We start from the raw sequence: 24,758 nt of genomic DNA on the forward strand, positions 1-24,758 counted from the left end.
GTGCCATGTATTCCCCATGTGCATTTGCCTTCTTAATAAGTCTCCCACGCGGGACTTTGTCAAAGGCTTTACTGAAATCCATGTAAACTACATCAACTGCACTACCCTCATCTACACACTTGGTTACATGCTCAAAAAATTCAAACAAATTTATTAGGCATGGCCTCCCTCTGACAAAATCATATTGATTATTGCTGATCAAACCTTGCCTCTCCAAATGGAGATGGCTTCTCTCCTTCGGAATCTTCCCCAGTAGTTTCCCAACTGCAGATATGAGACTCACTGGTCTGTAGTTTCCTGGCTTGTCTCTACAACCTTTCTTAAATAGTGGGACCACATTAGCTGTTCTCCATTTCTCTGGACTCCCCCGGTGGCCAGAAAGGGATTCCAAATTTGAGTTAGAGTCTCTGCAATTTCCTCCCTTGCCTCCCATAAATCATCTGGACCTAACTTTTAAGTCCACCAATACCTTGTCACTCCCTATGACAATGTGACAATCAGTTATTAGCTTAATAGTAGTATTGCACTGATACAAACTTTTAATGTGGCACAATATAAGAACATAAGAAATAGGAGCAGGAGTAGGCCATCTGGCCCTTCGAGCTTGCCCCGCCATTCAGTAAGATCATGGCTGATCTGTCATGGCTCAGTTCCACTTTCCTGCCCTCTCCCCATAACCCTTAATCCCCTTGCCTATCAAAAACCTATCAACCTGCATCTTAAATATATTTAGCGAGGCAGCCTCCACCACTTCAACAGGCAGAGAATTCCAGAGATTCACCACTCTGAGTGAAGAAGTTCCTCCTCAACTCCGTTCTAAAGCATCCCCCTCCTTTATCTTGAGGCTGTGCCTTCCAGTCCTACTGTCCTTTCTGAGCAGGAAGAGCCTCTCCACCTCGATCCTATCCATCCCATTCATCATCTTATATGTCTCAATGAGATCTCCCCTCACTCTTCTAAACTCGGAGTACAGGCCTAGTTTATTCAGCCTCTCCTCATAGTTCGACTCCCTCAACTCTGGTATCAGCCTAGTAAACCTCCTCTGCACTCCCTCCAAGGCCAAAATATCCTTCCATAAGTGCGGCGACCAAATCTGCACACAGTACTCCAGCTGTGGCCTCACCAGTGCCCTGTACAGTTGCAGCAAGACCTCCCTACTTTTATATTCAATCCCCCTCGCTATGAAGGCCAGCACCCCATTCACCTTCCTGACCACCTGCTGCACCTGCAGGCTGGGTTTTTGCGACTCGTGCACAAGGACCCCGAGGTCCCTCTGCACCGTCGCATGCTGCAGTTTTTCGCCACGTAAGTAATAGTCCTTCCTACCATTATTCCTACCAAAGTGGACAACTTCACACTTGCCAACATTAAATTCCATTTGCCAGTTCCTGGCCCATTCGCTCAGCCTATCTAGATCCTTCTGCAGACTCTCCACACCCTCCGCACAATTTGCCGTTCCACCAATCTTGGTGTCATCAGCAAATTTTGACACCATACACTCGGTTCCCTCCTCCAGATCATCGATATAAATGGTAAGTAACTGAGGCCCCAGCACCGACCCCTGGGGCACTCCACTAGTCACCAACCGCCAATCCGAATAGCACCCATTAACCCCCACTCTCTGCCTCCTATTTGACAGCCAATCCCCTTTCCGCGTTAACACCCTACCCCCAACTCCATGCCCTCTAACCTTCTGTAATAACCTCTTGTGCGGCACCTTATCAAACGCCTTCTGAAAATCAAGAAACACCACATCCATCGGCTCCCCTCTATCCACCGCCCTAGACACATCCTCATAGAACTCCAATAAATTCGTCAGACACGACTTCCCCTTAACGAGACCGTGCTGCGTCTGCTCTATCAAACAATTCTCCTCAAGATGCCTCGCTATTTTCTCCTTGATGACGGATTCTAACATTTTACCTACAACAGACGTTAAACTAACCGGCCTATAATTTCCTGCCTTTTGCCTGCCACCCTTCTTAAACAACGGCGTAACATTAGCCGTTTTCCAATCTTCCGGCACTTCCTCGGAATCCAGTGATGTTTGGAAAATAATCACCAAGGCATCCACTATCACCTCCGCCATTTCTTTCAGAACCCTTGGATACATTCTACCCGGTCCTGGGGACTTGTCAACAATCAGTCCCTCCAGTCTGTCGAGCACTGCCTCCCTAGTAACAATAATGTCATGCAGACCCTCCACTCCTACCATCTTTCCATCGCTAACACCCGGCAAATTATTCACGTCCTCCTCCGTGAAGACCGAAACAAAAAAGTTATTCAAGGCCTCAGCCATTTCCCCATCCCCTACCACTAAGTCCCCCCTCTCATCCTCTAAGGGTCCAACGTTCACCCTAGCTAGCCTCTTTTTATACATTTATAAAAACTCTTACTATCCTTTTTATATTAAGCGCTAGCCCAGCTTCATAGTTTATCCTACCCTTCTTTATCAACTTCTTTGTCAATCTTTGTTGACATTTAAACCTCTCCCAATCCTCTTCTCACCCACTACTCTTAGCTACTCTAAACGCACCCGCTTTTAATTTAACACTTTCCTTTACCTCCTTCGTTATCCACGGCTGATTATCTCTCCTCCTACGTTCCTTTTTAACCATCGGAATAAATTTCTGCTGAGCACCAAGAAAGATCTCCTTAAAGATCCTCCACTGTTCCTCAGCAGACCTACCTTCCAATGCGCTCCCCCAGTCAACATTCGCCAATTCCCCTCTCATCCTATCGTACTCGCCTCTGTTCAAACAAAGGACATAGGTCTGGGAACCCAGTTTCTCCTCCTCCATCTGCATCAGAAACTCCACCATACAATGATCACTCTTCCCAAGAGGATCCTTCACCACAAGGTCCCTAATTCTACCCGCCTCATTACATAACACCAGATCCAAGATAGCTCGCTCCCTCGTCGGCTCCAACACACACTGTTCAAGGAAACGATCCCAGCAGCATTCCAAGAACTCTTCCTCAAGACCACCGCATCCAACATGGGTCGACCAATCAATATGTAGATTGAAATCCCCCATAATTGTCGCCGTTCCATTCCTGCACGCCGCATTTATTTGCACGTTAATAGCCCACCCCACCTCCAGATCATTATTTGGGGGCCTATAAACGACACCCACCAGCGTCTTCCTCCCTTTACTGTTCCTAATCCCCACCCACTACGATTCCACTTTCTGCTCTTTGGCTCCTATGTCATCCCTTACTCCAACCCTGATGCTATCCTTAATCAGTAGAGCTACGCCTCCCCCTTTTTCCTCCCGCCTATCCTTCCTAAACACTTGATACCCCTGTACATTCTGCTCCCAGTCCCTGTCACCTTGCAGCCACGTCTCTGTAACGGCCACCAGATCATATCCATTTGTGCTGATCTGCGCCACCAGCTCATTCACTTTATTCCGAATGCTTTGTGCATTCAGATAAAGTGCCTTCATCCCAGCCTTCACCTGGACCCTACTTGCCGGAATGCCACCAACCTTACACACGCCCCCTACTCCCTTTATTATTGGGACATCCTTGGCCTCTTCCCGTACCTGTACCCTCTCCTTTACTTTCGACCCTGTAATTTCACCTACCCTCGCAAACCCCCCCCCCACAAACCAAATTAGTTTAAAGCCCTATCTACACAATTTGCCAGGACTCTGGTCCCAGCACGGTTCAGACCAACCCCATTCCACCTGAACAGGTCCCACCTACCCCAATACTGGTGCCAATGCCCAATAACTTCAAACCCATTCCTCCCACACCAGTCCCTGAGCCACCCATTCACTTCCTTAATCTTATCAACCCTATGCCCGTCTGCACACAGTTCAGGCAGTAGTCCAGAGATAACCACCTTGTCGGTTCTACTTTTTAATTCCGTTCTCAGCTTTTCATACTCCCTCCCCAGATCCTCAGTTCGCATTTTGCCTATGTCGTTGGCACCCACATGTACTATAACAACCGGGTTCTCACCCTCCCACTCCAGGTTCCTCTGCAGCCCAGATGCGACATCCTGGACCCGAGCACCAGGCAGACAACACACCCTTCTGTGCTCTTTGTCATTGTGACGAAGGACAGTGTCAATACCCTTAACCACACTATCCCCAATTACTACTACGTTCCTTTTCACCTTCTCTTTGTCTATGTCCTGTGTCTGCATCACTGTACCGTGTGCAGTTTGCTCACCAACCTCACAGCCCTCGTTCTTGTCCACACTGGAAGCAAGAACCTCAAACCTGTTATGCAGATTAAGAGGCTGAGGCATCCGGTCCCCAGCCTCCTTCCTCCGGTCCCCAGCCTCCTTCCTCCGGTCCCCAGCCTCCTTCCTCCGGTCCCCAGCCTCCTTCCTCCGGTCCCCAGCCTCCTTCCTCCGGTCCCCAGCCTCCTTCCTCCGGTCCCCAGCCTCCTTCCTCCGGTCCCCAGCCTCCTTCCTCCGGTCCCCAGCCTCCTGTTCCTGACCCTTAGAGTTAGCCAGTCTAGGGGGTGTGGATGTTTCGTGCACCCCATTATCAATGGCACCCTCCCTCCCCCTGATGAGCCTCAGTGTCTGTAGCTCAGAGGCCAGCTCATCTACTTTCAGCTGGAGCTCCTCCAGCAACCTGCACTCACTGCAGACATGGTCACTGGGAAGGACCCTGGGGAGTATTGGGGTAGGTGGGACCTGTTCAGGTGGGATGGGGTTGGTCTGAACCGTGCTGGGACCAGAGTCCTGGCGAATTGTGTAAATAGGACTGTAGACAGGGCTTTAAACTAATTGGGGGGGGGGGCGGGGCGGGCGGGCGGGCGGGGTGTGAGGGTAGGTGACATTACAGGGCCTAAAGTTAAGGAGAGGGTACAGGTAAGGGAAGAGGCTGAGGATGTCCCAATAATAAAGGGAGTAGGGGGCGTGAGTAAGGTTGGTGGCATTCTGGCAAATAGGGTCCAGGTGAAGGCTGGGATGAAGGCACTTTATCTGAATGCACAAAGCATTCGGAATAAAGTGGATGAGCTGGTGGCGCAGATCAGCACAAATGGATATGATCTGGTGGCCATTACAGAGACGTGGCTGCAAGGTGACAGGGACTGGGAGCTGAATGTCCGGGGTATCAAGTGTTTAGGAAGGATAGGCGAGAGGAAAAAGGGGGGAGGCGTAGCTCTGCTGATTAAGGATAGCATCAGGGTGTAGCAAGGGATGATATTGGAGCCAAGGAGCAGAAAGTGGAATCGTTGTGGGTGGACATTAGGAACTGCAAAGGGAGGAAGACACTGGTGGGTGTCGTCTATAGGCCCCCGAATAATGATCTGGAGGTGGGGCGGGCTGTTAATGCGCAAATAAGTGCGGCGTGCAGGAATGGGACGGCTGTAGTTATGGGGGATTTCAATCTACATATAGATTGGTCGACCCATGTTGGACGCGGTGGGCTCGAGGAGAAGTTCTTGGAATGCTGCCGGGATAGTTTCCTGGAACAGTGTGTGTTGGAGCCGACGAGGGAGCGAGCTATCTTGGATCTGGTGTTATGTAATGAGGCGGGTAGAATTAGGGACCTTGCGGTGAAGGATCCTCTTGGGGAGAGTGATCATTGTATGGTGGAGTTTCTGATGCAGATGGAGGAGGAGAAACTGGGTTCCCGGACGCGCGTCCTTTGTTTGAACAGAGGGGAGTACGGTAGGATGAGAAAAGAATTGGCGAATGTGGACTGGGGGAGCGCGTTGGAAGGTAGGTCTGCTGAGGAGCAGTGGAGGATCTTTAAGGAGATCTTTCTTGGTGCTCAGCAGAAATTTATTCCGATGGTCAAAAAGGACAGTAGGAGGAGAGGTAATAAGCCGTGGATAACGAAGGAGGTGAAGGAAAGTGTTAAATTAAAAGCGGAGGTGTTTAGAGTAGCTAAGAGTACTGGGCGAGAAGAGGATTGGGAGAGGTTTAAATATCAACAAAGATTGACAAAGAAGTTGATAAAGAAGCGTAGGAGAAACTTTGAAGCTGGGCTAGCGCTTAATATAAAAAAGGATAGCAAGAGTTTTTATAAATATATAAAAAGGAAGAGGCTGGCTCGGGTGAACGTTGATCCCTTAGAGGATGAGAAGGGGGACTTAGTGGTAGGGGATGGGGAAATGGCTGAGATCTTGAATAACTTTTTTGTTTCTGTCTTCACGGAGGAGGACGTGAATAATTTGCCGGGTGTTAGAGATGGAAAGGTGGGAGGACTAGAGGGTCTTAATGACATTACTGTTACTAGAGAGGCAGTGCTCGACAGACTGGAGGGGCTGATTGTGGACAAGTCGCCGGGACCGGATGGAATGCATCCGAGGGTTCTGAAAGAAATAGCGGAGGTGATAGTGGATGCCTTGGTGGTTATTTTCCAGACATCGCTGGATTCCGGGGAAGTGCCGGAAGATTGGAAAACGGCTAATGTTACGCCGTTGTTTAAGAAGGGTGGCAGGCAAAAGGCAGGGAATTATAGGCTGGTTAGTTTAACGTCTGTTGTAGGTAAAATGTTAGAATCCGTCATCAAGGAGGAAATAGCGAGGCATCTTGAGAGGAATTGCTTGATAGAGCAGACGCAGCACGGTTTCGTTAAAGGGAAGTCGTGTCTGACAAATTTACTGGAGTTCTATGAGGATGTGTCTAGGGTGGTGGATAGAGGAGAGCCGGTGGATGTGGTCTGTCTTGATTTTCAGAAGGCGTTTGACAAAGTACCTCACAAGAGGTTATTGCAGAAGGTCAGGGGACATGGAGTTGGGGGTAGGGTGTTAGCGTGGATAGAGGATTGGTTGTCAAATAGGAGGCAGAGAGTGGGGGTCAATGGGTGCTATTTGGATTGGCGGTTGGTGACTAGTGGAGTGCCCCAGGGGTCGGTGCTGGGGCCTCAGCTATTTACCATTTATATAGATGATCTGGAGGAGGGAACTGAGTGTAGGGTGTCGAAATTTGCTGATGACACCAAGATTGGTGGAACGGCAAATTGTGCGGAGGGTGTGGAGAGTCTACAGAAGGATCTAGATAGGCTGGGCGAATGGGCCAGGAACTGGCAAATGGAATTTAATGTTGGCAAATGCGAGGTGGTCCACTTTGGTAGGAATAATGGTAGGAAGGACTGTTACTTACGTGGCGAAAAACTGCAGCATGCAACGGTGCAGAGGGACCTCAGGGTCCTTGTGCATGAGTGTCAAAAACCCAGCCTGCAGGTGCAGCAGGTGGTCAGGAAGGCGAATGGGATGCTGGCCTTCATAACGAGGGGGATTGAATATAAAAGTAGGGAGGTCTTGCTGCAGCTGTATAGGGCATTGGTGAGGCCGCAGCTGGAGTACTGTGTGTAGTTTTGGTCGCTGCACTTAAGCAAGGATATTTTGGCCTTGGAGGGAGTGCAGAGGAGGTTTACTAGGCTGATACCGGAGTTGAGGGGGGTTGAGCTATGAGGAGAGGCTGAATAAACTAGGCTTGTACTCGTTAGAGTTTAGAAGAATGAGGGGAGATCTCACTGAGACGTATAAGATGATGAATGTAACGGATAGGATCGAGGTGGAGAGACTCTTCCCGCTCAGAAAGGACAGTAGGGCTAGAGGGCACAGCCTCAAGATAAAGGGAGGGGGGGGCGGTTTAGAGCAGAGTTGAGGAGGAACTTCTTCACTCAAAGGGTGGTGAATCTCTGGAATTCTCTGCCCGTTGAAGTGGTGGAGGCTGCCTCGCGAAATATTTTTAAGACGCAGGTTGATGGGTTTTTGATAAGTGAGGGGATTAAGGGTTATGGGGAGAGGGCGGGAATGTGGAACTGAGCCACGACAGATCAGCCATGATCGTATTGAATGGCGGGGCAGGCTTGAAGGGCTAGATGGCCTACTCCTGCTTCTTTTTCTTATGTTCTTATGTCCACCAGTTCCCACATCATACAGAAACAGCACATCACATGCCCCTCCATTATTCCCTGTAGTACGACTGAACACTGATTTCAACGCAAACTTACCTGGCCCTTTTCTGGCAAGCCCTTAGATCATAAGAACATAAGATCCTAAGCCCTAGCAGCTCACTCAGCTTCCCTGTCACTCCGCTGCCTGCTCCGACGCTGCCAGCTGTCTACACCAGGCCTCCTTTTAAACCTGGCGCTGTTTAAAAGACTGCTTACCCACAAATCCCTGCTATCCACTCCCTTTGAATTCTTAAAGCGGTAAACACAAAAAGCCCGCGAAAATGCTTTTAAATGAATCTAACAGTTCTACAAGGTAAGTTCTTACTAAACACTAAAAAGCCCGCGAAAATGCTTTTAAATGATTTAAACAGTTTTTAAACAGGTAGTTTCTTACCTGACTCAGTGCTCCTTCACTCCGCCCGCTCCAGCGAACAATATGGGATAGGACCCTGCAGAGCTAAATTACAAAGAAGCAATACAGCCATATTACAGAACAGACTCACCATTAATTTAGCAAACAGATACATATATTTGATATTTTAACTGTGCAGTGAAGCATAAATAAATCACCTGAAAAATGTAACAGCAAAAAAAAGTTTCAATACCTTTAGGAGTAAAATATTGATGTTGTATGAAGAATTAAGGAAAGAATAGCAATACCAATCTGTTGAGTATTTTAAGAAATTGAGGGTAGAGCTAACTCATTTTGCTCATTGTTGTGTTAAAAAAGCGTAAATAGCTTCTGTGTGTGTTTGTTTTTTTTGGTGCTGTATATTGACCCCAAAGACAATTCCAGTGGATAAGACCTAAAGGATAGGAGCAGAATTAGGCTATTTGGCTCATCAATTCTGCTCCACCATTCAATCATGGCTGATAAGTTTCTCAACCCCATTCTCCTCGTAATGTCATAACCATTACCTTAGATGGTTTACACAATGTCAGATTGGAGTGTTTCCTCCATCCACAGTGTCAGCCGTGGTTCGTCTTGGAGGCAGAAGATTGTGGCTTCAAGTCCAATTCTCGTACTGAGAATTCAAAATCTAGGTTCACATTAGAATCATTGTAAGGTTGCAGCATAGAGGAAGGCTAAATGGCCTATTGTGTCTTTGCTGCCTACCTGAAGGAGCAATGCATCCAATTACACTTCCCTAAGCTTTGCCCTGTGGTGCTGCGCATTTTTCTCTGCAATAATCCAATTTCCACTTTGAATGCATCAATTAAACCTGTCTCACCACACGCTCAGTGCATTCCAGATCTTAACTACTTGTTGTGAAAAACATCTTTCCTCATTCCTTTTGCTGGTCACCTTAAGTTAATGCCCTCTGGTTCACATTCCTTCCATCTACCTATCCAGACCTTTTTTGGTTTTGAATACCTCCTCTCGTTCTTCCCGTCTCCAAGGAGAGCAGTCCCAACTTCTCCAATCTATCCTCGTAATTGAAGTTGCTCATCCTTGGATCATTCTTGACAAAGCTGTCTAATGCCTTCCCTAAAGTGTGCAACCCAGAACTATATGCAATACTCCACTTGAGGCCAAACCAGTTTTTTAAAAAGATTTAGTATAATTCCTTGTTTTTGTACTCTGTCTCTAGTTATTAAGTTCATTAACTGTTCTCTCAACCTGTTTCGCCACATTCAATGATTTATGCACATATACACCCAATTCCTGAACCCCCATTAGTGCCCTTTGTTTTATATTGTCTGTGCATTCTTCCTATCAAAATGTACTATTTCACACTTCTCTGCATTAAATTTCATCTGCCACATACCTGCCCATTTCATCAAGTTGTTTGTCTTTTGAAGTTCTACAATGCACAATGCTTCAAAGTTTTGTATCCTCAGCAAATTTTGAAATTGGGTCCTGCACACCAAAGTTTAGGTCATTCATATATATCAGGAAGAACAGGGATCCTCATACCAACCGTTGGGGAACTCTACTATAAACCTACCTTTAATCTAAAAGCAACCATATACCATGACTGTTCCTATCACTCAGCCAACTCTCTCTTTTGTTCCATGAGCTCTAACTTTATTCACAAGTATGTTATTGCAGGACTTTATCAAATGTTATTTGTCTGACCATTTACTTCACATCAACAGCATTAACCTCATCAACTCTCTGTTACCTCATCATAAACACTTAAGCGTATTAGTTAAATGTTGTTTGTCCTTTAAAAAATCCACACTGAATTTCCTTAATTAGCTTTCGTCGGTTTAAGTGACTATTAATTTTATCCAAAACTGTTGTTTCTTAGAACTTCACTGCAGAGTTTAAATTGACCGGCCTGTAGTTGTTGAGCATATTGTTGCACCCTTTTTTTTTTGAACACACAACATCTGCCATTCTCCAGTCTTCTGGCACCACCTGAGATTAAGGAAGATTGTAACGTTTTGGCCATGCCTCCATAATTTCCATGCTCGCTTTCCTCAGCGTTGGATGCATTTCATCTGGCCCTGTTAACTTAGCAATTTTAAGTACAGGCAAACTACCCAGTACTATATGCTTATCAAATTTAGGCCCTTCAAATGTCTAAACTATGACTTGGGCAGAATCTTCTTCCTTGGTGATGACAGATGCAAAGCATTAATTTAACAACTCGTGCATAAATCCCTCTTTAGGCCCCAAATTGCCCTAATTCCTTTTTCCATCCTTTTACTTTTTAATATGTCTTTGAAGACTTTGGTATTCCTTTTTATGTTAGCTGCTAGTCTCTTCTCATAACACTTGCCCCCCTTTGCCCTTTACTCTATTTTTCCCCATTTATATTTGAATAATTAAAGTCCCCATTTATAACTTTTTAATTCTTGCGGATTTGTTCTTTCAGATCTTTTCCACTACTTGGTGGCCTATAGACCATACCAAACAAAAGAATTGCACTTTTTTTTTGTTACTTTGCTGTAGCCAAATATATAATGTCCTTGACTCAGAGATATTCTCCCTCTGCAGTGTTCTCCTCAATCGATATTGTCACTCTTTCTTTCCTTTCTTATCTTTCCTGAAAAAAGTATAAATATTGGGAAGATAACTGAAATGGTTTATTTACTTGACCTTTGTTATCTTAAAAAACTGACATTTTTAATTTTCCAGTTCTTTGGATCAACTCCCCAATTTTGAAGATAGGCTATAGCCTATCGGCTTACAACCTTCCTGTGATATTGTGGTTTGTGTTTTTTTTTTGTTGCATTTTCAAACTCCAGCATGACCTAATCTGCTTCAGCTCTTCACTATTTGCTCCTTGTAAGTAATAGGCCTCAAGCTAGGCTTCAGTCTAACTTCCAGTTGCTCCCTCTTCCTCTAACATCTACTCCATCTCCCAACTCTTGCTCCAGGTGACACTCTAGTACTGACAGGGTGCTGCACAGTTAGAAGTGTTACTTTTGGGTGAAATGTTGGACAGTGGCCCTGGATTCACTCTCAGTGCATAATAGATCCCACAGCACCATTGAAGAAAGAGCAAGGGAGTTCTTCCAATATGTATTACTCACTAGCATTGCTATGAAATGTCTAGTTATCATCATGTTGCTGATTATAGACGTTGCTGTGAACAAATTAGCTTCTGCATTTCCTAGGTGATTGCAGTGATCAACGCATATTTCTTTCCTTCTGTTCACTTGAGAAGGTGTATAAAATGTTGAAAATTTTGGGAACCATCAACCTGAAGACTTAAACTAAGATTAAAGTATAAAAAAATTATGAATCTTCATTTAAATTTCTGCTGTTGGCCACATTCAGCTTTACTTGAGAAAACTTGATAATGATTCATAGATCATGAATATCAAATAACTGCAAAGTTTGAATGATGTTTCCCTAGTAGGAAAGTTATCTGTTTATTTGAGGCATGTTTGTTACGTTGCACTTGTGCTCTTTCAATTTTTTTGTCTGCCTCTCACGTACCCCACCTTTTCTACAGAGCATCAAAACTACTTTGGAACTGATGAAAGTCTGGGACCTGTGGCTGTCAGCATCCGGAGAGAGAAGCTAGATGAATCAAAGGAAAAAGACGGGCTGCAATACAACTACCGTATAGCTTTCCGGACCAGTGAGGTGAGATTCTAATTCAGTTGCTATGTCGTTATTTTAAAACAGATTTGCCACAGATTGGCCATGGAATGTTTAAAATTGGGCCTGAGCTGAGATTTCTGCCAGCGATCACTCCTGCATATTAATTATTCTTCTTCAGACATTCAGCCTTCATGTACAATTGGGGCTTGCCATTGTCTGAACAAGTTGGAGGGATTTCACTTTCTCGGAACAGATTTCTGCTCTGGCTATTCGAGTATTGAGCTTTCTATTGGTGATTGTTCTAAAAGCCAGAAACAGCAGTAATTTTAATTGTTTTGACATGTTATTGGTCTTCTGTGCTGGAAAATGTGTAGCATTTAATAAATGTTCATGCAGCCTTGAAAATGTTTCAATGTTATCTGGATTTTTTGAGTTTTTAGAACAATTTATTTTCAATAGTTTTCAATTTGATTAACTTGATTGCCAGTTGTATCCATTTTATACCTCTTGTTTATGTTGGGAGTGGGTGATATATAATTTGCTTTGAACCATGAATATTTACTTCTAACTGGGTATAGTTGACTTTTCTTTTAATCTCTTGTCTGTGCTAGTTTCAAGATTGTTGTTGAATGCCCTTCCCGGTTGGCTGATATGTTTACTTGCATTGTCTTTGGACATCGTTAGATTCTTTACCAAAGAAAGCTGCTGGGGTCAGTTCATTAGATAAGTTCAAGAGGCCCTTGTGGCTAAAGGGATCAAGGGGTATGGAGAGAAAATGGGATACTGAAAATGCATGATCAACCAAGATCGTATTGAATGGTGGTGCAGGCTTGAAGGGCTGAATGGCCTACTCCTACACCTATTTTCTACGTTTCAGAAGTATGAAATTCACTCAACTCCTCAAAAGGACCATTGTTGCCATCTTAATTTACAACAGTTCTAGTTTGATAATGTGTCTAAGGTTGAATGTTCCAGTTTCAGAGGACCCCAAGTTTCAGTTCTTCCATGAAGTGTATATCCAAGTGACAAAAAAAACTCTGCTATCACAAGTTTGAAATATGCTGTGTGCGGACTCCAAACTAGACTTAACCAAACCATTACCAAATTTGGTATGAGAAAAATACATCTTGAGCAACCATACAGTGATATCCTAATCTTCAACCCGATCACCAAGCCTCCCCTGTACAGTTGCTTGCTGCAGCTCCTTATAAATTTGAACTAACATTGATGCACAGCATGAGGTACCTGGTTTTGACTCACTAATCTTTTCATTGCCATAGTCAAGCTGCCCTGTATTCGCTTGGAACGTGACCCAAATTCTGAATCACTGGCCTGACGAGAATATTATTATCCCCTTCCATCAGCCTTAACCTAAATAGACACATTATTTGAAGGAATTGAATTCTCTATTTTTCCTTCTTCCCAAGAGAGCAGAGTAAAGAGTGGCAAACTTACCTCCTGTAGGAAACTGAATTGCAAATCAGAATCCTGACAGAGTTTTGGATTTAGCTCCTGTAGCCACGAGTGCCAGTACACACACATCACGTTGTGTTAGTCAACACTATTTTAATAGTTTTGTAACACAATTAGTATTCTGTACTAAAGATGTCCTAAAGAAACCAGTTAATTTGACTTAGCAATGCTTGTTCCTGTGATCAAAAGATTTTTAATTAACCAAAGCATGTTCTGCATGAATAATGATAAAATTCCTGTTCAGCAATAATCTGTCAGCCCATAAATTAGTCTCTGGAGACAAAGTAAAGAAGCTGGTTTTCCCTGTTTAAGTTTCCATATTCTAGGGCCTGCAGCTTCTACTGTCAATGAATTTTGTTTTCATCAAAATGAAAGTCAGGGTACTGGTTCACCAAACAAATACATTTATTTTTTACTCACAAAACAATTTTTTAAGCCATCTTACGTCCTTTACAAATAAATTAGTTGGTGCTTTCCCCTTCATTGTATATATGTGTCAGTTAGTAAAATAATACTAAACATGTAACTTGCCTTTTTTGCTTGTATTGCTAACATTGAAGATCATAGCTTCTTAGTCCTCCTAAGTCTCTGATAAAGCTGGAATCGCATTTTTTGTGTGCATAATGTGGGTAATGCTGCAAATTCATGCTTTAATAAAACATCTGAATATGCATTATATATCGGTGATGCTAAAATGGCAGTTGCCATTACAATCTGAGATTGGATTTTATTCACTGAATATCTGGCTGTCAGTTCCATTGGTTAGCCCTTTGTGGTGCTCCACTCCCACTGGTTAGATTCAGCAAAAGGTGGCCATTAATTTCTGAATTCAATGTAATTTAATTTAGCTTATTTATAAACATTACCAGTGTGGATAGTCAGTGACCCAACGTTTATTTTGGAACAAGATAGACAATCTTGTCTTGGAGCTTGCAACTGAGTTGAATTCAATTCAACTTTGGAAAATGATAGCTATCAGCTTTTTCAACTCTTTTGTATGTGGCTGATGGAGGAGTCAAAGTTGGTGTTTAGAGATCAAATTCTGCTCCAGTTCATTTACATATTGTACAAAAATATCTGATATGAATTAGTTCAATCTGGCAGTGCTTTACAACAAAGTAAAATATGTATTTTTTTAATTGAAGGATTATTCTTTAATATATTTATGACTGGTAACTTGGTAAGATTTGATTATATACCTTAAGAGTTTATCACAAAAAATAATATTTTATGTCTGTGTCAATCCACTACTTGTGAATAACCTGAATTTGACTAACGAAAAGTTACTTTTAAAAAAAATACAAAACTATTTTGCAATAATATCAGGATAAAATAGTCAGTTCTAAATTTAAAAAAATTCAGATCTTTTAAAATAATACCTGTGTCAAAATGTTCCACAGCTGTTAGCTCTGGAAGCTCCCTGTGTGGATTAGTTCACATTGGGGACATGGACAGTTTTGTGAGCAGCATCTGCTTCCATTGCAGTGTTTTTAAACCAAAACCACTGATCATGAAGGTTACGAATTGGGAGTAGGCCATTTGTTCACTCAAGTCTGCTCAACCGTTCAGTAAGATCATGGCTGATGATTGTAATCACCACTTCACAATCCTGCCTACCCCTGATAACCTTTCACCGCCTTGTTAATCAAGAACCTATCTATATCTGCCTTTAAAATATTCAAAGATCCGACTTCCACTTTTGAGGAAGAATGTTCAAAAGGCTCATGATCCTCTGAGAAAATATTCTCCTCATCTCTGTCTTAAATGGGCAACTCATTTTTAAATTGTGACCCCTAGTTCTAGAATATCTCACAAGAGGAAACATCCCCTCGCATTCACTCTATCAATACCCCTCAGGATCTTAAAGGTTTCAGTCAAGTCACATCTTACTCTTCTAAACTCCAATGGATGCAATCCTAGCCTGTCCAACCTTTCCTCCTAAGACAACCTACCAATTCCTGTTATTAGTCTAATAAACCTTCTCTGCAGTTCTAATGCATTTAGATCTTTCTTTAAATGAAAAGACTAATACCGTACATAGTACTTCAGATGCATCTCACCAATGCCCTGCACAACTGAAGTATAAGCTCTCTACATTTGTACTCCATTCCCTCAACAATAAACAATAATATTCAATTAGCTTTCCTAATTACTTGCATTCTAGACTTTTGTAATTCATGTACTAGGATACTTAGATCCCTGTGAATCTGAGCTGTGCAATCCCTCACCACTTGGATAACATTCTTTCTGCAAAAATGTGGAATTTCACAATTATCCACGTTATACTCAATTTACCAGAACTTTGTCTACTTAACCTATCTGTTACTTTGTAGCCTCCTTATGTCCTCTTCACAACTTACCTAAGTGCCACAACTACCTATCTTTGTGTCATCAGCAAATTTAGCAACCATACCATCTGTTCATAAGAACATAAGAACATAAGAAATAGGAGCAGGAGTAGGCCATCTAGCCCTTCGAGCCTGCCCCGCCATTCAATAAGATCATGGCTGATCTGTTGTGGCTCAGTTCCACTTTCCCGCCCTCTCCCCATAACCCTTAATCCCCTCTCTTATCAAGAACCCATCAACCCGCTTCTTAAAAATATTTAGCGAGGCAGCCTCCACCACTTCAACGGGCAGAGAATTCCAGAGATTCACCACCCTTTGAGTGAAGAAGTTCCTCCTCAACTCCGTTCTAAACCGCCTCCCCTTTATCTTGAGGCTGTGCCCCCTAGTCCTACTGTCTTTTTTGAGCGGGAAGAGTCTCTCCACCTCTATCCTATCCATCCCATTCATCATCTTAAACGTCTCAATGAGATCTCCCCTCATTCTTCTAAACTCTAACGAGTACAAGCCTAGTTTATTCAGCCTCTCCTCATAGCTCAATCCCCTCAACTCCGGTATCAGCCTAGTAAACCTCCTCTGCACTCCCTCCAGGGCCAAAATATCCTTGCGCAGGTGCGGCGCCCAAAACTGCACACAGTACTCCAGCTGCGGCCTCACCAATGCCCTATACAGCTGCAGCAAGACCTCCCTACTTTTATATTCAATCCCCCTCGCTATGAAGGCCAGCATCCCATTCGCCTTCCTGACCACCTGCTGCACCTGCAAGCTGGGTTTTTGCGACTCATGCACAAGGACCCCGAGGTCCCTCTGCACCGTCGCCTGCTGCAGTTTTTCGCCACGTAAGTAATAGTCCTTCCTACCATTCTTCCTACCAAAGTGGACCACCTCACACTTGCCAACATTAAATTCCATTTGCCATTTCCTGGCCCATTCGCCCAGCCTATCTAGATCCTTCTGCAGACTCTCCACACCCTCCGCACAATTTGCCTTTCCCCCAATCTTCCCCCAATCCTTCATACAAGTAATTTATATAAATTGTAAAAAGTTGGGCATTGATCCTGTGACACATCATACATTCTGCCAACCAGAAAAAGATCCATTTATGGCAATTCTGTTTCTTGTTAGCCTACCAGCCCATCTTCTATGCATATCAAAACATTACCCCCATACCATGAACTTTTATTTTACATAATCTTTATGGCACCTTATATACCTTCTGGAAATCCAAATACAACACACCTACCACTTCTCCTTCATCCATAGCACATGTGACTCCTTTAAAGGACTCCATTGAATTGATTAAACATCGTTTCCCTTTCACAAAACCATGTTGACTCTGCTTGATTGTCTTAAATTTTCCAAGTGTCCTCCTATGACATCTTTAGTAACAGCTTCTAATATTTTCCTTATGATGGATGTTAGAAATGTATATACTGTGCACTGAACACATTTGGCATTTAAAGTTCTACCATCTTGTGTGCTGCACCAGTTTTGGTCAAATTGTGCTGACAAAGATTTGAGCAGAAAAGCCACACCAAAGATTAAGGTTGTGCATGTTTTATATTTTTGTAAGCTGAAAGATGTCACATGATGATGGATTGTCAAGTGGAGTTTTTTTCATTTTCTTTCATGGATTGTGGCCAAAGCTACTAGGTCAGCATTTTTATTGTTCATTTCTAACGCTGTAGAGAATGCTCAGGTGATGAACTGCCTTGCTGAACTACTGCAGCCTCTGTGCTGTAGGAACACCCACGTGGTATTTGGAAGAGAGTTTCAGGATGTTGACTTTGTGACAGTGAAGGAATGGCAATATATTTTTACCTCAGGATTTGGAGGAAAACTGGTCATTTTTCCAGGCCCCTGCTGCCTTTGTTCTTCTAGGTGGCAGGGATTAAAAAGGTGCTGTTGAAAAAGTCTTAGGGGACAATTTTCCAGTGTCATTGTGCCTAGTGTGGATTGCACTGATCCCAGAAAATAGCATGTGGGCCGAGAAATGGATTTCATGTCTGATGCCAAACAGTTTGCAATTGTCCTGATCCCTTTCTAATGGCACAAAAGTTTGGGTCCCGTATCTAAGGAAGGATAATAAGAACATAAAAAATAGGAGCAGGAGTAGGCCATCTCGCTCCTCGAGCCTGCCCCGCCATTCAATACGATCATGGCTGATCTGATAGTGGCTTAGTTCCACTTACCTGCCTGCTCCCCATAACCCTTAATTCCCTTATTGATTAGAAATCTACCTACCTGTGACTTAAACATATTTAACGAGGTAGCCTCCATTGCTTCAATGGGTAGAGAATTCCAGAGATTCACTACCCCCTGAGAGAAGAAGTTCCTCCTCAACTCTGTTTTAAACTGACACCCCCTTATTTTGAAGCTGTGTCCTCTCGTTCTTGTTTCCTTAGTAAGTAAAAAGAATCTCTCTGCCTCTAACCAGTCTAGTCCCTTCATTATCTTATATGTCTCTATAAGATCTCCCCTCAGCCTTCGGCCTTGGAGATGGTCCAGCAGAGGTTCACAAGAATGGTCCTGGGAATGAAAGGCTTGATGTATGAGGAGTGTTTGAGGATTGGATCTGTACTCAGAGTTTAGAAGACTGAGGGGGAATCTCATTGAAACTCATTGAAAGAATATTGAAAGGCCTGAAGAGAGTGGATGTGGTGAAGATGTTTCCATTATTAGCAGAAACTAGAATCTGAGGGCACAGCCTCAGTAAAGGGACAATCCTTTAACACCGAGATGAGGAGGAATTTTTTCAGCCAGAGAGTGGTGAACCTATGGAATTCATTGCCATAGAAAACTATGGAGGCCAGTTCATTGAGTGTATTTAAGATAGATATTCAAGTTCTTGATTGGTAAGGGGATCAAAGGTTATGGGAAAAAGGCAGGAGAATGGAATTGAGAAACATATCAGCCATGAGCGAATGGTGAGCAGATTCAAAGGGATGAAAGGCCTAATTCTGCTCCTATCTCTTGTGGTCTTGTGGATCGTGCCTAGAAAGGGCGCAAGGCCAATTTAGAATATTTAAAGTAGTATTTAAATATGCTTAGCCCACTTGATGCCTGATTCTCCCAGCTCCCGGGATCTTCCTATCCTCAAGTCCAGCCCAAGCCCAGTGAAAATCACTACTGGTCTCCCCTAGATTTGGTATTATGCCCATCCTATGAGGGCTCGGAGGCCATTGGAGCCCCAGGTGGTCAGTGACATGACTAAGCAGTGCCCACCTGTGTCTGTGAAAGTGCTAGTTGAACACTTCCTGCATACTGCAGGGGGAGGGCCTGAACAGAGGGCTATGATTGGTGGGATGGTAAAGGAGTGGGGCATGAAGAGCATGCATGTTGGGGATTATGAAGGGGCGCCCATTGGGAGGGCCCTGATGCCAGTGATCTATATCAGGGAAACATGCTGCCAATGTCTGTTTGGTGGGGGGGTTCGCACAGTGCATTGAAAGATTAGGGATCAGGGTGTCTTTTCAAAATGGTGCCCAATTTGCAGCTTGCCTCACCAGCATGTTTCGGCATCAAACTAATTATGCTTCCATGTATACTTAGAGTAGAAATTAGTCTGGGATTGCTCCACTGGAGAGCCAGGTATTCAATGGATCAAAGCCTGATGGTGAAGAATGAAACAAGACATAGATATTTTCCTTGATAGTAGGTTTATTCATAGGATGCAGCACTACAGATTTCTGTCCCCTAACTGCCAACCCAGTGTTCCAGCAGAGTTTCCTCGTACCCTTTTGATGAACAAAAATAAATCAATTGGGTTTCTTTACACTCTTTGGAGCACAATAAACCTATGCATTTAGTCTGGGTTTGTGCTAGCAGGGAAAGTATAGGATTGCTCCAAGAGAGAGCATGGGGCAATGGAATCAGTGTGGGATTGCTCTAACACAGAGTATAGGCCAGTTTGATTAGTCTGACGTTGCTTGAGGAAAAACATGGGGCAGTTTGATTAGTTTGGGATTGCTCCAATGGAGAGCACCTAGCAATGGATTTGTCTGGAATTCCTCCAGTAGTAAGTCAGTTTTCAAACGGTAGTCCTCCTTCTATACTCTAAGGTTATAATGGGAAGAAAGATAAGCCCAAAAAAAAGCCTCAAGAATGATACTCTAGTACCAGAAACTCTGCCACAATCCATTCTGATATCTTTAAAAATTATTTCTTTGCATGTGGGCATCATTAGCTGGGCCAGCATCCCTAATTGTCTTTGAGAGATTGGTAGTGAGCTGCTGCCTTGAACCACTGCATATGGTGCAAATACACCCACTATGCTGTTTGGGGAAGGAGTCCCAGGATTTTTGACTCAGGACTGTTAGTATTAGCATATCAGTATTATTCATTTTTGTTGAGATTTCTAACAATTTATGCCTGTTTTGAAGTGAGGACAAGTTTGCTCATTAGCTGTTTGCTATTCTTACCAGAAATTAATGTTGGAAATGTACGCATTTCCTCTTATGGCCAAAGCTATTTTGTAAAAATGAATTAAATTTATCCTTTACAAACCATTTACTTTAGAGAATTGGACCAGGTGATGGTTTAGGAATGGACAATAAAAGCTGGCTTAACCATCCATATGTACATCCTATGAATGAACAAATTTTTAAAAATCAATATTGATGTAAATTTTAAATGTGCTAAATTATTTTCATTGATTAATTATACAAAATGGAGCATATTATTTTAATGCTTATATAGTCATAAACGTATGTAAACTTGAAACACTTTCCCTCCAATTTTTAGCTTTCCACTCTCAGAGGAGCAGTGCTCGAAGATGCTGTGCCATCCACAGCTCGACATGGTACAGCTCGAGGTTTGCCTATAAAGGAGGTGCTGGAATATGTGATTCCTGAGGTGAATATCCAGTGCCTTAGGGTGGCTTCAAACTCTCCCAAAGTAATGGAACAGCTGCTGAAACTTGATGAGCAAGGGGTAAGTTTCACACTGTGTATCTATATAAAGTGCATGGAATGCCTTCTTGGCTCAACTATCATCACAACTTAAAAATTGAATAAATTCCTGTTTTACAATTGTCTGAAATGTGAGCAGTTTGGATATCTATGACGCAGCAAGTAAATGGGAACATCAATGAACAAGTAACTAACAAAGCATGTTGGAAAGGGGAAATCACATGAGATTTTGAAAATGTTAATGACCATGGCCTTATCCAAGAATATAGTGCTAAACATAAGATTCAGCTAACATCTGAAACTTAAGAATTCACAGAAATATTAAATATGTCTAAAAAATAATTTTAACTTCCTGTTTAAATTTACCTTAATTGGATCTTACTTTTTTTAGCATGCTTTTCACTCAAGAAGTTCCACCAAGGGCTCGGTACTAGGACCTCTTCTATTTGTGGTATATATTAATGACTTGGAAGAGGGGATAGGTGGTGTGATCAGCAAATTTGCTGATGACACTAAGATGGTTGGATTGGCAGGTACTGAGGAGCAGTGCCTGGCAATGCAACAGGATATAGACAGGATGGTAGATTGGGCAGATAGATGGCAAATGGAATTTAATCTGGAGAAATGCGAGGTGATGCACTTTGGCCAGAATAATGTGGAGGGGAGTTATACGATAAAAGGTAGAACTATCCGGAGTATAGATACGCAGAGAGACCTGGGGGTGCAAGTGCACAAGTCCCTGAAGGTGTCGGTGCAGGTGCAGAATGTGATGAGGAAAGCGTATGGTATGTTAGCCTTCATAGGAAGAGGTATAGAATATAAGAGTAGGAGTCTGATGTTGCAGTTGTATAGAACGTTGGTTAGGCCTCACTTGGAGTACTGCGTCCAGTTCTGGTCGCCGTACTACCGGAAGGATGTAGAGATCCTGGAGAGAGTGCAGAGGAGATTTACCAGGATGCTGCCTGGTATGGAAGGGCTGTCTTACGAGGAAAGATTGAATGAACTTGGGCTGTTTTCCCTTGAGAGACGTCGGCTGAGGGGGGATCTAATAGAGGTTTATAAGATTATGAAGGGGATAGATAGAGTAAATGGTGGTAAGCTTTTTCCGCTATTAGAAATGGATAGAACGAGGGGTCACGGGCTTAGGGTGAGGGGGGCTAGGTATAAGACAAATATTAGAGGGCAGTTTTTCACGCAAAGGGTAGTGGGGGTGTGGAATGCACTGCCGAGTAAGGTGGTGGAAGCAGGCACGCTAGGGTTGTTTAAGAGTCACTTAGACAGCCACATGAGCGGGCTACATATAGGGGGATATAGTAGGCCTTACTAAACATTGTAGGCTTGGGAATACGTTTTGCCTCAGGATGTTACAGTCTTTGCCTGTTTAATAATGAATTTTTTTGTCTCCACAGGCATTTAAGTCCAGCAAGGGGCATGCATGCGGCAGGTTGTAGTGGGCTGCTCTTGGACGTTGCTTCTGGAGTTGCCTATTGCTTCATGTCGTTAGTGTGCTTAAACTGGACCATCTCGAGGGCAACATGACAGCTCAGAGACTATCTCTGTTGCTGTGCGGACACATGGATTTGGGCCTGTGTTTGTGGGAGTTTGCACGTTCTCCCCGTGGTTGCGTGGGTTTCCTCCGGGTGCTCCGGTTTCCTCCCACATCCCCAAAGATGTGCTTTTAGGCTGATTGATTGGGTACTAAATTGTCCCTAAATTGGACCTCCCTGATCCTCGCACATTAGGCGTAGACTAAAATCACGAATAGGACACTGAGACAGTGGGACAGCGGCGCGGGCTCGTTGGGCCGAAGGGCCTGTTTCCCATGCTGTGTTGTTCTTTGTTCTTTGTTCTTTGTTCTTGTTAAATGGAATTTTACTCTTGAAAATTTTGCCATAATTTACTGGCTATATATTACAAGTGCATTTATTGTAAGTGATCAGAGAAGATGCAGTTAGTTTATCTGTGCATATCTGAAAGAGAATGCAAAGGTATCCAGTGGAAATTAGGCTTAGCAGAAAAGGCAGGTGTTATGGTTGTCTTTTCTAGTAACCCTGAAGTTTATAAGGATCATGTGAAAATACAGTTAAGTTTTCACTGTAGATTGTGATTATGTTCCTGAAAATCGTGACTTTATGTAAATTATGGATTCCCATAGGAATCAGTGTTAAAGCCAGAATTAGATTTCTTCAGAAATGTCTTCCCTGGAAAAACAAAGTGCAAATTTAAATTCTATATAACACTGTACATTCCTAGCATAACTTGCAAACTAAAGTAAATAATTGAATATAACAGTAATATTGTATATATTGAAATTAGATAACACTAATTCACTCAGTCAAGCGCCAAGTTGCACAGCTTGTGTTTCACCCACAGGACTCCTAAAACTCAGCTCCACTTTCTGCTTGCTCTTCTTTCCATCTGTCTTTCTTTGTCTGTCTGTCTCTCTCCCTCTCCCTACTTTATGCTTTTCCCCATTGTTTGTCACTCTATCCTTCTCACTATATCTTTTTTCCCCTCTGACTCTGACTCTGTCTGTCTGTCTCTCTCTCTCTCTGAGGGGGAAGGGTACCAGCATGCAAGGATCTGGAGTGAGTGGATGGTTCAGGGATCAACCCACTATAGGTGGGATTTTACAACCTGGCTTCTCCCGAAACTGTAAAATCCCACCTGAGCTCAACAGACCTTCCCATGGTCTATCCCTCACCCACTCCTATTCCTGTGGCGGATGAGACAGTAAATTTCCAGCCATTGTTTCACTAAACCACATAAGAAGATATTAGGGCATACAACCAACAGTTTGATGAAAGTGGTAGGTTTTAAGATGTGTATTAAATGAGAAAAGTGTGGTGGAGAGGTGGAGAGATTTAGGGAGGGGATTCAAGAGCATAGTTCTAGGCAACTGAAAAGAGTCACCATTTTTTCTTTACTTGCATGCTCTTGCAGCATGGATGAATTGATAGAAGAAATATAAATAAATGAGCATGGCATGATGGTCTCTACAGAGATGTGTTTGCAAGGTGACCAAGGCTGGACCTGAATATACAAGGGCATTTAAAAGGAGAAAGAAAAAGTAGTAGTTCTTATAAAGGATCAGATCAGTACTATAGTAAGAAATGATCTTGGTTCAGAAGATCAGGATGAAGAATCAGTTTAGGGGGAGATGAGAAATACCAAAGGAATCAGTAGTTTATAAGCCCCTAGTAGTATCTATAAAGTAGGACAGAGAAGATATTAGGAAAATATATGTAAGAAAGATACTGCAATAATTGTGGATGACTTTAAATTGACAGAGGGCTGGATTGGTTGCTACAAGAGGACACACACAGGTTTAAGATGCTGGGGAGTAGGTACAGAGGAGATATCAGGGGCAAGTTTTTCACTCAGAGGGTGGTGGGTGAGTGGAATCGGCTGCCGCCGGTGGTAGTGGAGGCAAATTCCATATGGCCTTTCAAGCGACTTCTGGGTGAGTACATGGAAGTTAATAGAATTGAAGGTTATAGGTAAATTTACTAGGTATGGATATCATTGATGCAACTTGTGGGCCGAAGGGCCTGTTTGTGCTGTAGTTTTTCTATGTTTTATGTAAGGGAGGCAATAGACTAGTGGTATTATCACTAGACTGTTAATCCAGAAACTCAGCTAATGTTCTGGGGACCCAAGTTCAAATCCCATCACAATTTATTGAACTTAAATTCAATAAAAAATGTCTGGAATTAGAATCTACTGATCATGAAGCTATTGTTGATTGTCGGAAAGCCCATCTAGGTCATCTGTGTCCTTCAGGGAAGGAAATCTGTTGTCCTTATCTGGTTTGGCGTACCTGGATTTGGGGCAGCACAATTGCACAGTGGTGAGCACTGTTGCCTCCCAGCGCCAGGCACTTGGGTTTGATTCCTGGCTTGGGTCACTGTCTGTGTGGAGTTTGCACATTTCCCTTGGGTCTGTGTGGGTTTCCTCCCACAGTCCCAAGATAGATTAGGTAAAATGACCAGGTCAAATTGCCCCTTAGTATCGGTGGGTCTAGAAAGAGTAAAATGCGTGGGGTTATGGGGATAAGGCCTGGGTGGGATCGTGGTTGGTGTGGAGTTGATGGGCCGAATGGCCTCTTTTTGCATTGTATAATTCTATAATTCTTTGCATCTGACTC

The 24,758-nt window shown here is 43.3% G+C and overlaps 1 protein-coding gene across 1 annotated transcript in view; it reads left to right on the top strand.

The window, feature by feature from the left end:
* Window positions 1–24,758, top strand: part of LOC145345345 (signal-induced proliferation-associated 1-like protein 2) — a 505,672-nt gene that overhangs the window by 188,299 nt on the left and 292,615 nt on the right. Inside the window, exons 4-5 of the mRNA XM_080193160.1 lie at window positions 11,792–11,925; window positions 20,445–20,633. Of these exons, the coding sequence (XP_080049286.1) occupies window positions 11,792–11,925; window positions 20,445–20,633 (323 nt within the window). The remainder of the gene's footprint in view (window positions 1–11,791; window positions 11,926–20,444; window positions 20,634–24,758) is intronic.

Source organism: Carcharhinus amblyrhynchos, chromosome 7, assembly GCF_965287045.1.
Source record: "Carcharhinus amblyrhynchos chromosome 7, sCarAmb.v2.hapA, whole genome shotgun sequence".
Taxonomy (NCBI): Eukaryota; Metazoa; Chordata; class Chondrichthyes; order Carcharhiniformes; family Carcharhinidae; genus Carcharhinus; species Carcharhinus amblyrhynchos.